Genomic DNA, 12,980 nt, shown 5'->3' with positions numbered 1-12,980 from the left:
TAGAATAGTAAAAAAAATTGAAAGTATTTGAAAGTTACAGTCTCTTCAAAGGGACACTACATGTCGCTATTCCGTGTCATGAAACAAAAAACGAGTGCTAAAAAGCACAAGGAAAAAAATACAAACTACGGAGACTCAAAGTGTCTGAAAATGCACCAATTTGCCTTCTTTTTTTTTTTTGCCCAGCCTCCCTGGAATTAAAGAGAAAAATCAATTAAAAATAAAAAAGAAACGAGAAAACGAAAGAAAATAGAAAAGAAAAGAAAAGGAGGAAAACAGAAAACAAAAAATGAAAAGAAGGAAGAAGAGACGAGTTAAAAACGAGAACAACGGAAAACAGAAAGAAAAGAAACAAAATAGACAATGAATCTAAGTATAAATTCAAAGAAAAAAATGAAGAACAGAGGAGAAAAAAGAAGAAAAGGAGACAAAAGAAGACAAAAGTGAGGGCAAAGAAGATTAGAGGAATGATGAGAAATGAAAAAGGCTGAAAAAAAAATTAAAGGAAAAAAGGAAAAAAAACTAAAGAAAATAGAAAAGAAAAGAAAAGAAAAGAAAGGAAAGGAGAAAAAGAAAAAATGGAAAGCAGGAAGAAGAGAAAAGTACAGTAAAAGGGGGAAACGGAAAACAGGAAGAAAAGAAACAAAATAGACAATGAATCTAAGTATAAATTCAAAGAAAAAATGAAGAACAGACGAGAAAAAAAAGGAAAAGGAAACAAAAGAAGACAAAAGTGAGGGCAAAGAAGATTATAGGAATGATGAAAAATGGAGAAGGCTGAAAAAAATAAAAGGAAAGAAAGCCAAAACAAAGGAAGAAAACTATCAGAAAAAGGCAAAAGGAGAGAAAAGAGGAACAAAACGGGAACACTTTGCAACAAAATGGCTGACAATTGCGATTCTCATCCTATGTTGAAAAAAATAGATGGTAGGTAATAAACCTTTCCTATGGTTAAAATCAATATCGTTTCCTTTAAATAAATAATGCAAATAACACACACTGTCCCTTTAATTGTAAGTGTCCAGCAAATATCTTACATAGCGCTTCGTCATCCCTCCGACATTGTGTAATATTTGACCACTAGATGGCACTCTATTGCCTAAGGCGAAGGATAACCCGTAACAAATGAGCACGGTGTAGAGAGATGCCGGACAAATACGGCGGCAACTACAAGGTATGTAAAACAACTACCGATTTCTAGACAAATTAATATTTCTAAATAATAATATTGCTATGATGTTTCATGCATTTTCGCCGATTTTTCAAATGAGTGTTCTTTAATGAATGAAGGTTCTTTTATACCATTACACACTGTCCCTTTAATATCATGTTAATACTGTATTTTTTACGTTGAATTCCAATTCCATCGTGTTTTTAGTGATTAGAGGGAATTATTTTATCGCTATTTAGCGTTAACTTGCACAATTTTGGAGAAGTGGGAACGGATCAATTCGTTTTTAATGATATCCTATCTGGAAAATTCGCTCGCTAAACGAGCTCGTGTGCAGAGGCACCCCTGTGCGAATGTGCACGTACGCAAATTACTCTGAATATATTGATAAAAAAACACGTTTTTGTTGTTTTTTTTTTTTTTAAAGAAAGAAAAAACGTAGCAGGAAAATAACTAAACATGGATAAAATAAATAAAAACCTCAAAAGGCCCTCCGAGCGGAGTGAATTTTGACGAAATGTGTTTAAAATTCTACATATAGATTTTTCTTTCTCGTAAAATCTTCCTTAGCCTATAAAACACTTTACAACAATTCCCTCGAATCTTAATTTGCATCAATTAAGCTCGTATGTCGAAGACAATTCGTATTAAAACGAATTTCTTCCGTTTGCGCCGCCGCCGTTCTTGTTATTATTATCACTATGATATTGATTTTTGTTATTATTCTTCTCACCATTATTATTATTATTATTTCTGCAGTTATTATTATTAGCGGTAGTAATGTTATTATTATGTGCGCGGGGAAAATAAAAACCGAAAAGAAATAAATAAATAAACGAAAGCGAGGGTAAAAAGAGGCCTCATGCGGCTTAACGAGCGAAAAGAACACAAAGAAAGAAAACAAGGGGGGAGAAAAAAAAGAGGAGAAAAAAGAGAACGGGTGGGGTGGGGGGAAAAACGCTCGAGACGACATTTCACGCGAACGAGAATAGGACGAGGAGCAAAATCTTCGCAAAATAAGGTAAAATTAAAATAATCTTTATATAAGCAAAAGAATGACGTTTCTATTCATAATAATACTTGAAAAAAATGCAATGTCGAAAGGGTGTTATTGTGTTAGCTTAATGCGTGTGGAATGATAAAAGGAAAATAGGGATTTTTGGTGTAACGTTGTAAAAAAAATATATATATTTTTTTAAATAATTGATATTTATTCTTGGGAAATAACGAGTATATTTTGAAAAATAGCACCCACGCAAACAACATCATATTTAAACATTACTATTCCAACATACTCGACTTTCCTTTTTCTTATATTATTGTTGACACGATTCCATTAATAATGGCTTTTAATCATTTTTTTTCAATAAAAAAATTGAAAAAAAAAACCGGATGTATTAAATATTATTCATCAGACTTTTAAAACCACACGTTAAATAAACCAAACGCTGTACAATGGTTATACATACTTAATAACGAATTTCTTACTCAATAATGCAAATGTAATTAAAGAAAACGTTCATTTGTTTACAGTAAGAATATTTAAATACAACTCTTAACAATTTAAAAAAATCCCCTGTTGTCATTTGGTTCATAATAACCCGCCACTGTGGGACGAAAACCCCATGAAAAACATCACCCAAATGATATTTTATATAACTTAACATTTAACGAAACAGTAGAAAAAAAAGTAAATGTTTTTATTCAGATTTACATGTAAACTGTATTTAAAAAAGAAAAGGGGGTCCTTAAAATAAATACATAAAATATGAAATAAGCGAATTGATCATGTGAAATATATTTGGGGGTGTGTGTTGGAATATACAGAATATAAATGCATTTTATGCTGAAAATAGCTTCATCTACCATACAATAACATTTGGGGTCGCTTAAAAATTCTCAATCTTTTCCAAAACTCTATTTTAAATGAATAAAAGAAACGGACTTTTCATGAAAAACACACTATTGTCTGTGGTGACCCCGAACTTCACTGTATATCATAAATATTGCAAAACTTGTGAAACCTTTTCATGCATTTACGAAGATTTTTGCATTTTTATGACGTAAACACAATTTCGCATTAATTGTAGTAAATAGTAGTCTATCATTTCGAAAGAAATATTTAAACCTCAACCATGCAAGAATATTCAATATATTTACAAACGTAAGCGTAAAAAAATACGTGTGTTTGAGGTGCGTTGTTTTTGGGTTTTGTTTGTCTGGATTTCAAAATAAAATGAAATCGCTCTTTCGCCTTCCAATTATCTTTAATTACCGGGGAGGAAAAAACTCGCGCATGCGCACTGCTTGGATGGCGCGTGGTAGGTCACAAGGATTTGTTTGTTGTTGTTGACTACTTTTTCTTAAATGTTGTGTGTTGTTGTGTATTTTTTGTGTGTGTGTGTGGCCTGCTGGGTCCCAACAAGCACCGCGGTAGGTGTTTTACACGCGAAAATACACAAAAACACACGCTTTAAGCAGTGGCCTTTGTCAGAGCGCCATCTAGTGGTAGCGGACGCTTCAAATATTGAATAAACGCATTTGAATTGGGGGCCACTGGAGAACCAGTTGAGGTTGGGTCCAAATGGGGGTTTTACACCCCAAAACGCCATAAAAACAAATAAAAACACACTGTTATTAAATAACTTGTAAATATATACAAACTAAGAATCAAAAATATCTTAAAATGAATATGAAAGTCAATCAATCAGTACCACACGGATCCATAATCTACGTGAGCTGCATTTAAAGGGACAGTGTGTTGTTTAGTGACTCCTATTGGTAATAAAAACCCACTATGGATTTAAATGCATTATTTGTGTTAAAGTATCATTTCTGTAGTAGTATATTTGTGTTACAGTATTACAGTAGTTGTGTAGTATTTCTCTCAAAGTATTTCCATAGTAGTATTTTTGTAGGTTTATTCTTTTAGTATTTCCATAGTAATTTGTATTCACCCTTGTGCTTTTTAGCACTTGTTTTTGGTTGCACTACACGAGACAGAGACATTTACTGGTAAAATAATACACACTGTCCCTTTAAGAATCATACACATTTTTTTTTAATCCTATGTTCTAAAAAATTACGTTTTTTATTAACAAACAGAAGAGAGAAAATATAAAAATTCATATTAATGGCGTGCATTTCCAAGAGAATATAATAAATATCTCATCTCATTAGCCGTACCGCTTATCCTCATTAGGGTCGCAGGGGGGCTGGAGCCCATCCCAGGGCAGTGGGCAGGGGACACCCTGAACTGGTTGCCAGCCAATCGCAAGGCTATATGCGATAATAAATATAACTTGGTTAAATCAATAAGGCAAAACTGATTGCTACTAGCTACAATGCTACTAGCGCATTGACAGTTTTTTATTCGTATTTGTAGATTAAACTTTTCTAGAAAATGGTGATTTTACCAGAAAATCACTTTTGCTCGCTCATTTCTCAAAATCAGGGGCGCTATCTGGCTAACTGTTGACCAATTTCTTAACTTTAAGTTGGCTAACTTGTTAGCTTGATTCCTCCGCAACAAACACACCAAAGAAAAGGTGACCTGTCACTGGTTAGGAGTTTATACAACATTTTATTAATAAAAAAATGGTTTTCCTTACATAGTGAGTTTGTTGTTTATTGATTGCTAACACGCTATCATGTTGTAACCATACACTTCTGCTTCATCATGAGCGTGGATGCTGACAAAAACGGAGAAATGGGCCGTTAGCATTGAATGCTAAGTGTTAGCTTCGTATAGTTGGTTGATGAAAGAGACGGGATGGACAAAGTTTAGCCTGAAATAAGCGTTGGACTAGCGTCGAGTACACGAAAAGACGAGCTGCTACTTGTGGCTTGCTTACACGAAACGGAACAGCTGGGTAGGCAGAGTTTAAGTTCACGTGGTGAAAATCTTAAGATTTTATTTTTGTGTGTCATTTTTCTTCAAGCTGTTCTCATTTTACAGCGATACAACTAAATCAGTTTGACATGCGCTTGATTTGATGTCAGGCTTATTTCGGTTGAGTGTCATTATTCATTTCCTGTTTTACCAATCGACTTCCCCTCTGGTTTGTTTCTACTTCCTGTTTGTTGTCATTCAACTTCCTGTTAGTTTGGTTTCAACTTTCAATTGGTTTCTTGTTTGCTTCCTGCAACTTCACATAATCTTTTTATATAGACCCTTTCATAAATTCAGTCGGAGCTGGAAGCGTAAGGATACTTGCGTTGGTCAGAAGACAGATGAAAAGAAAACTGTCATTGCTGTTAGTTGTCGTCATGAGTGCCAGAACCGGATAAAAAACGTTATTGATCATGAATTGAAGTTTTACAGGATTCCATTGGACACTCTTGATCAAAGAAAAGAGAGTTGTGGTTAAATGCTTTAAAGCGAGACGATTGGACCGAGGCACTCATCAAAAATGCTCAGGTTTGCAGAGCACAATTTATATCAGGTAAGAAAAATTAAAAGTATATGATTGTTCCTATAGAGTCCATCCATCCATTATCTACAGCACTTATCCTCAGTAGGGTCGCGGGGGTGCTGGAGCCCATCCCAGCTATCTCCGGGCAGTGGGCGGGGGACACCCTGAACTGGTTGCCAGCCAATCGCAGGGCACACAGGGACAGACAATTCACTCGCTCATTAACACCTAGGGACAATTTAGACCGGCCAATTAACCTGACATGCGTGTTTTTGGCACGGGGAGAACATGCAAACTCCGCACAGGAAGCCTGGTAACTGGATTCAAACCCATGACCTCCGAACTGTGCCACTGCCCTGCCGTGTCGCCGCTACAGAGTCCATATCACTTGTTAGTTTAGCAAAATATCTTGTCATTTCCTTAGCTTCAGCTAATTATTAGCGTGTAGCCTAAATGCCATCAAACATTGTTTTTCTTAAAAATAAAAAATACATCAATAATTAAATGTATCCCATAAATGACTTGCCTGACATTTGTTTGCAATGCGTGCTTTTCGAGTAGATGCAGGCAGTGTTTGCAAAACTAATGTTCACATTTAGGCTAGCCAAGTTAGCTGAAGCTAAGAAAATAAGATATTTTGCTAATATAATAAGTAGCATGGACTCGATAGTAACAATCATAAACTTTTAATTTATCTTACCTAATATGACTTGTCTTTTCACTATATTACAAAGTGTCCGCTGGGATCCTGTAAAACTTTAATTTACGTTCGCTAACATTTTTTTCTACGATTCTGGCACACAAACACACAATGTGACCTAAACTATGAGCAAGGACGGATTTTATTTTCCTCTGTCTTCTGACCAGTGCAAGTGTTGCTTTGCATCCAGCTTTGACTGTGATGTGTCATGTGTTGTATGTTATTAAACCGTAACTTCAAAGCCGGCCATTTTGATCTCGCTTTAGCTTTTTGCCTCCAGGCTAAATGACATGGTCTATGTATCCATTTTTATTTTGGTGAGATCACTTACCAGAGCAATGTTCTATTTGAAATGTATAGATTTTCCATTTTTTTAGTTTATAGTTTGTATCGCCACATATTCACGTTTTTCACATCAACTTCCTGTCAGATTGGTTTAAACTTCTAACTTGTTTTCATTCAACTTCCTGTTAGTTGTGTTTCAACTCCCAATTGACCAATGGCTGGCCTTTGTGGGAAAGCGCTGCCCTCTGTTTTACTTTTATTTTGGAACTTTGTCACAAATGTCCTCAACTGAACGACACGGATTGTCACACGCCAACATTTGTTTCGTTTTTCTTCAAGTTTTCTCAGTTTTAAATATTCCTGTTTTTTTTAAGCTTCTTTTGGTTTTATTTCTACTTTCCAATTTGTATCCACCGACTTCCTGTTCTCCCCGTCATCCTCCTGTCATGTTTGTTTCAACTTCCTGTTAGTTCCCATTCAACTTTCTGTTGGTTTCCTGTTTGTTTCTACCAACTTTCTGTTTTTTATACATTCTTTCTTTCGTTTTTTTATTTTGATAAGTTCACTTCCTGGTGCAACTCTTGAAGATTTGGTATTGTTTGTTTCATCTTTTTTCAAGTTCTTCCCATTTTTTAAATTTCATTTTTGGATTGTTACAATTTTCATTTTCCAACTTCCTGTTTCTTCCATCCACTTCCTGTCAGATTTGTTTCAAATTTCTGTTAGCTTTGATTCAACTTCCAATTTGTTTCTTGTTCCTTTAGCCACAAATTGCTGTTTATCCAATCAACTTCCTGTCTGATTTGTTGTAACTTACTCCTTGTTCCCGTTCATCTTTCTGTCAGTGTGGTTTCTTGTTTGTTTAGCCACTCATTCTCGTTGGTTTCCGGCAACTTCCTCTCAGTTTGTTTTTTTGTTTGTCTTTTTTTTTTTAATTTTGCGGGTTAATTTCCTGCGCCGATTTTCAGAGTTCGCTGACGCGTTCACTCAGCGTCTCCAGCTCGTCCTCGTGGGTGGGATAGAGTGGCGCCCCCTGCTGGCCGCCCAGGTAGGCGTGCACTCCACTGAGCCTGGCGTGGTGATGCCAACGCAGGTCGTCGCTCTCGTGCGTCACGTAGCGCTCGTCCACGCGGCTCTCCAGGCTGCGGAGGTCCAGCCACATCTGGTAGTCCTGCAATAAGCCGCAACCACCATGGGGGGAAAACCCAGTTTGACACTCACTGGTTTGTTTCGTTAACTGGATCGGCTACCCGAAAATTCACCCAACTCGCTCACTCGGTCACTCAAACCAAACCAGTGTTGGGACTAACGCGTTACAACGAAGACGTTCTTGGAACACGATTACTTTTCTCGGTAACAAGTACCGTAATGCATTATTAATAAAGAAATTGCAACACAATAGTCGTTACAACATGTGTTACTCTGCTACTGTTTGAAAGCAGATCAAGAATTTCAACGTCTTCTGATGGCTAACTATTCCCCCTTCACTCACGATGTAACATCCAACCCTCCATCCGCCAGCAACATTAAAGAGGGGTGGGCACATTTATATTTAACCACAAAGTAGAATTAAATACAGTTACCGTGGCACCTTCTCAAGCATAGACTTTGAGAACGCTTAATTTCTTCTAATGGAGATATTCTCCCTACTGTATATACTCACATCCAAGCTGTATTGACAACTATAAAAAAAACAGATACAGGGGGTAAATTTATAGGCGCATATTTGGTTGTGGGCGACCAGTAACGAATGGTAGACAGCGCATGAGAAGGGGGCGCGGCTTATACAGAAATGACCAAATCAACAGGGAAAATATGAGCACAGAATTACAGTAAAAGAGTGCTGAATGGTGTTTTTTTTCTATGTAAAATTATTTTTTGCAATGCACCATGTCTGGAGAAAAAGGAAAATGATTTGGACATAAAGAGGAAATCCTTGTATGGTTTGAAACCTAGAGACAAAATGGATATGAAATATCTCAGCTAGGTGTTCCTTTGCAAGCTCTCAACATTGCACGAGCCAATTAACTGCTTCTACAGGTTGGTGTACACGTTTTCATCCATCCATCCATCCATTATCCGCACCGCTTATCCTCAGTAGGGTCGCGGGGGTGCCGGAGCCCATCTCAGCTGTCTTCGGGCAGTGGGCAGGGGACACCCTGAACTGGTCGCCAGCTAGTCGCAGGGCACACAGAGACAGACAACTCACTCGCTCAATCACACCTAAGGACAATTTAGACCGGCCAATTAACCTGACGTGCATGTTTTTGGAATGTGGGAGAAAACCAGAGTGCCCGGAGGATAATCCACGCAAGCACGGGGAGAACATGCAAACTCCACACAGGAGATTCGATCTCATAACCTCAGAACTATGCTGCACACGCGCTAACCACTGCGCCGCCGTGCTGCCTACACGTTTTCAATTTATTCTATTACGAGGCCATTTTAAATAAGTCATAGGGGATCGGCTTCAATGCTCAGTAGCCTAGATGGTAAGGCGCCCGCTTTGAGACTGGGAGGTCGGTGGTTCGCGCCCCGGCCGAGTCATTCCTAAGACTTAAAAAGTGGTCGGCGGCGCCCTCTGTTGGCTGCGGCTGCATCGGCTCGCTACAACGGGTCAGGTGCAATCGACATTTCGTTCTGTGTACATTGTTACACAGAATGACAACACAAGGAAATTATTATTATTATTATTACAGTAATTTGTTACTTTCAGAGAAACTGGCATCTTTCGACGTCAGTCATCTATGGGGGAGCAACAGATTTACGTTTTAAATCAGGTAACTAGTATTCAACTAATTCAATGTAACGCACCCAACACTGTTCCCCACTCACTGTTCTAACCTGCAGCCAGGCGTGACTTAGTGTCTTGTCAACACTGTAGCGCTTCCTCATCTTCACCTGCAGAAGATTGTTGATCAGGTCGATGGCTGAAGAAAAACATTACAAGAAGAAAAAAAAATCACTAAGTTATTCCCCTCGTGTTTTAGTCCAGCCCACGTTCAGCCCAGGAAGAGGCTAAATCCCGCAGCCTTGTCAGCAAGAGGATGTAGGATGTAACCTCCCCACCCCCCCCTCACACCCTCCCGGAGTGAGGGTCAGCAGAGGCTAATGAGCTAAGCTAACATGATGTTAACATTTCTTCTGGGGTCAGCGGTCTGAGCGGCTCTGGCGGGGCAGGGCACCCAGAAGGGTGCGAGGGAGGGATGTGGGGCCCGGTTGGGTTCAAGGAGGTGGGGGCGTAGAGTGGGGTCGTTCAGGGATGGGGGGGCTGCACCATCGCTTGGCATTATGCACATGAATGCATCGCTGCTTCAACGGAGTACCTTTCCCCTTCCTCCAGCTCCTGAAAACCCCCGCCCCCTGCGGTTATGAGCATTTTTCCTGCCTTGTAAGTGACAAGACACACCTCCTTTCACTCAGTGTGACGTTGGCGGTTGACAAGGTAACCACATCCTATTTGCTCACTTGTAAGTTTTTTGAAATCATTATTAAATGACCATATTTTCTGCAACGGATTATAAGGCGCACCCCCCCCCAAAATAGTAATTTGTGATCATCTTTCATATAAAGTGGTACCTCGTTTTACGATCGACCCATTTCACGAATGTTTTAGTATCCGAAGTTTGCATTCAACTAACATCTTCCAGTATAGGAAGTCAGTGATGTTACCACTAGCATACCTCCGTAGTTTATCAGCTAGGCGAGACACTTGCAACCCCCCTGCATTTAATTACCAATTGGACTCGTCCGTTAATTTGTTGCTTGCAGCCACCAGGGCTCCGATCATATCCGCCAATGCGCAGAAGAGAAAAGAAGCAAAATATTATTGCAAAATATGAGGGGGTAAAGTTGCAGATTTGCTAGGGGGAAACGGGCGATGCATGTCCACAATCTCCACTGTCTTAAGACAAGAAAGAAACCCTAAATAGGACGGCGGATGGTAATAAATGAAGACATGGAAAAGCTTCCTATGGCAGAAAATATAGCAAAAATAAAGAATGCGTTCGCAAAAAGACCAATAAAGCCAGAAACGCAGGGTTGATGGAGTACAAGACATTACTGTAGAGCTTCTTTCCACCGCTATCGTCGTGAGGTGACGTTGCGAGAGTTTACCCAGCATCCACCCGAAGAAGAAATCCACTTCCTCTTCCTAGTTTGTGTGTAAACATTCTATACTGTATCTCCAGCAAGCAGAACTTTGACGTTTGTATTGTTTAATATCTCGTGCATCCATTCAATGTGGTTAACATAAAGTGTAAAGAAGAGGCGAGCTGTTTCTTTTGAAATGAAAGTGGAATAAGAAAGCTTTATGCGGTTGAAAAAATGGTTTGATCGCTTTTTTTCGGCTACTTTCTGTCACGGAGGGGGAAGTCGCCTAACTCTTGAAGCGCATCTTCCAAAGGCAAGTTAAACTCAACTTTAATTATCTTTATAAAGAATATCATTTAATGAGAAGTTTATTTTTAGTACAAAACAATACAGGTTACTTATACAAACCTTAAACATACAAACCTGTAACATACATTCCATACAAACTATAGCACTGAAGCAACATACAAACAAATTCACCTTAAGAACGATCGTCCAAAATCTCTTTCGTAAGTAGGTCAGCGTCTGTGCAGTAACTTCATCTTTTGCATTTTATTTAGCGTTATTTCTTGTTTTGTTTTTTTACACTGTTTAGTATATTTAAAAACAATGACTGAACATTAGTGTAACTAAAGGGCAGTTGCAGTTGATTTAATAGAGGTTCGGTTGCATTTGATGACTTTTGAACGGATTTATCCTATTTTAATTCGTTTAAATGGGAAAACGTGTTTTGATTTAAAAAAATGTCCTTATACAACGTCACTGCTGGATCCAATTAAATTCTTAGGTAGAGGTACCACTGTATAAGGCGCACAAGGTGGATGGAATGAAAACTACAGTAAGGACTAGGTTTGGACAGAAAATAAGAAGTAGTATGTTTGTGCTTTGATTAATCAGTCAGAATACATCACTGATCACAATCGCATAAAATTGGAACCAAGCCTGGATTACAGCTGGGAGCGCATCAAAGTCTTTCCGCTAGAGCCCTAAAGATACAAATTAAATAATAAAAGGCATTAAGTCTCATCTTATCTCACAGTTTTACATTACCAAATTGTTGTTATTGCACCGGCCTGCGAGAATATTGTCAGACATTAAAGTGGATCTCGGTACAGAAAAGGTTAAAGACCACCGAAATACAGTAATGCAACGCCGGCAAAATCAAAGCGCGCAAGATTCTGAACTGGAATAGAGGAAAAGTATTGTGGGAAGTAATTCGATTATTCTGAAAGATTTCAATAAAGGCATGGCAGCACATATTCAAAACGTTTGTCACTTACAATGCTTAGTTTGAGCTGAGGAAAAGTGAAACCAAATTTGTTGCCGATTTTTAACCACTTTCTGTTTTCCAATTTCTCTAACATACTGTGTCTGGTACCATGACTAAAAATATTGTGATAATGAGATTAGATCTAATCTAGTGGATAGGCCCCCGGTGCTCTCCCCTTTGCGATCCGGGTTTGATTCCTGTTGCATTTATTTTTATGCAATTATGAACATTCATGTCAAGAGCATCCTCTTGGTGGTGGTGCAATTTCAGAGCTAAAATGCATCTACTGATCGATAACTTCACAATTATGGTAAAATATTTCCAATCACAAGGTGTGCTGGATTATAAAACAGCCATTCAAATTTCTGGCCAATATTGCATTTTTGGGTATGCCTTATAGTCCAGAAAATATGGTATAAAGATTGTAAAACTAAACAAGGATGCATAGGTCACGATTGAGTCAAAAAGACAACCAACAGCACCTAACTACCAACTTTTTCACTTATTCGTTCAAACAACCTTGAACACACACACAAAAAAATGTTTCGATTTTTAAAGTCAGAAAGGTTGAACATGACGTTGGTGATGGCGGTAGTTCTCATCTTACCTGCCACATCAATTTAATTTTGTCTATTTTAGTCTTTTGGTGTGAGTCACCATGTTGACGTCCTAGTGCTCGCTCAACAGGCAGTTCAGACTTAAACGCTTGTCAGGCCTCGTTCTACTTCCTGCTGTCTGCGCGGTCCGAAATAGAAAAAATTACAAGCTTGGAAAAAAAAGAGAAATAACAAAATAATAATAAACTCACATATTAAGTAACAAACATAAGAAGTCAAAAAACAAGAAACAAATGTAAGAACTAAGAAAACTCACTCACCCACACACTGATTGAATATCTACCTTTTGAACTGTTTAACAAACTAATTACCAAACTCACTCGATGACTAACTGTTTAACCAGTGTGTTAACAACTGACTAACTGATTATATAACTGACTCGCTGTTTAACCAACTAATTAACTGACTATCCCACGTACTGATTACCCAA

The 12,980-nt window shown here is 38.2% G+C and overlaps 1 protein-coding gene across 4 annotated transcripts in view; it reads right to left on the bottom strand.

Annotated features, from left to right (window-relative positions):
• Positions 1-4,729: 4,729 nt before the first annotated feature.
• The window catches only part of prkd1 (protein kinase D1), a 68,496-nt gene continuing 60,245 nt past the window's right edge, over positions 4,730-12,980 (bottom strand). For all 4 annotated transcript variants that reach the window (XM_088353916.1, XM_088353913.1, XM_088353914.1 and 1 more), the window contains 2 exons: positions 9,416-9,501; positions 4,730-7,742 (listed from right to left, as the gene is read on the bottom strand). In XM_088353916.1, coding sequence (XP_088210042.1) covers positions 7,536-7,742; positions 9,416-9,501 — 293 coding nt within the window. In that variant the 3' untranslated portion in view covers positions 4,730-7,535. The remainder of the gene's footprint in view (positions 7,743-9,415; positions 9,502-12,980) is intronic.

The sequence above is a fragment of the Urocampus carinirostris genome, chromosome 15 (genome assembly GCF_059441175.1).
Source record: "Urocampus carinirostris isolate Australia breed hairy pipefish chromosome 15, RoL_Ucar_1.0, whole genome shotgun sequence".
Lineage (NCBI taxonomy): Eukaryota > Metazoa > Chordata > Actinopteri > Syngnathiformes > Syngnathidae > Urocampus > Urocampus carinirostris.
The sequence above is the reverse complement of the archived record's forward strand: the minus strand, read 5'-3'. Positions and strand labels throughout refer to the sequence as shown.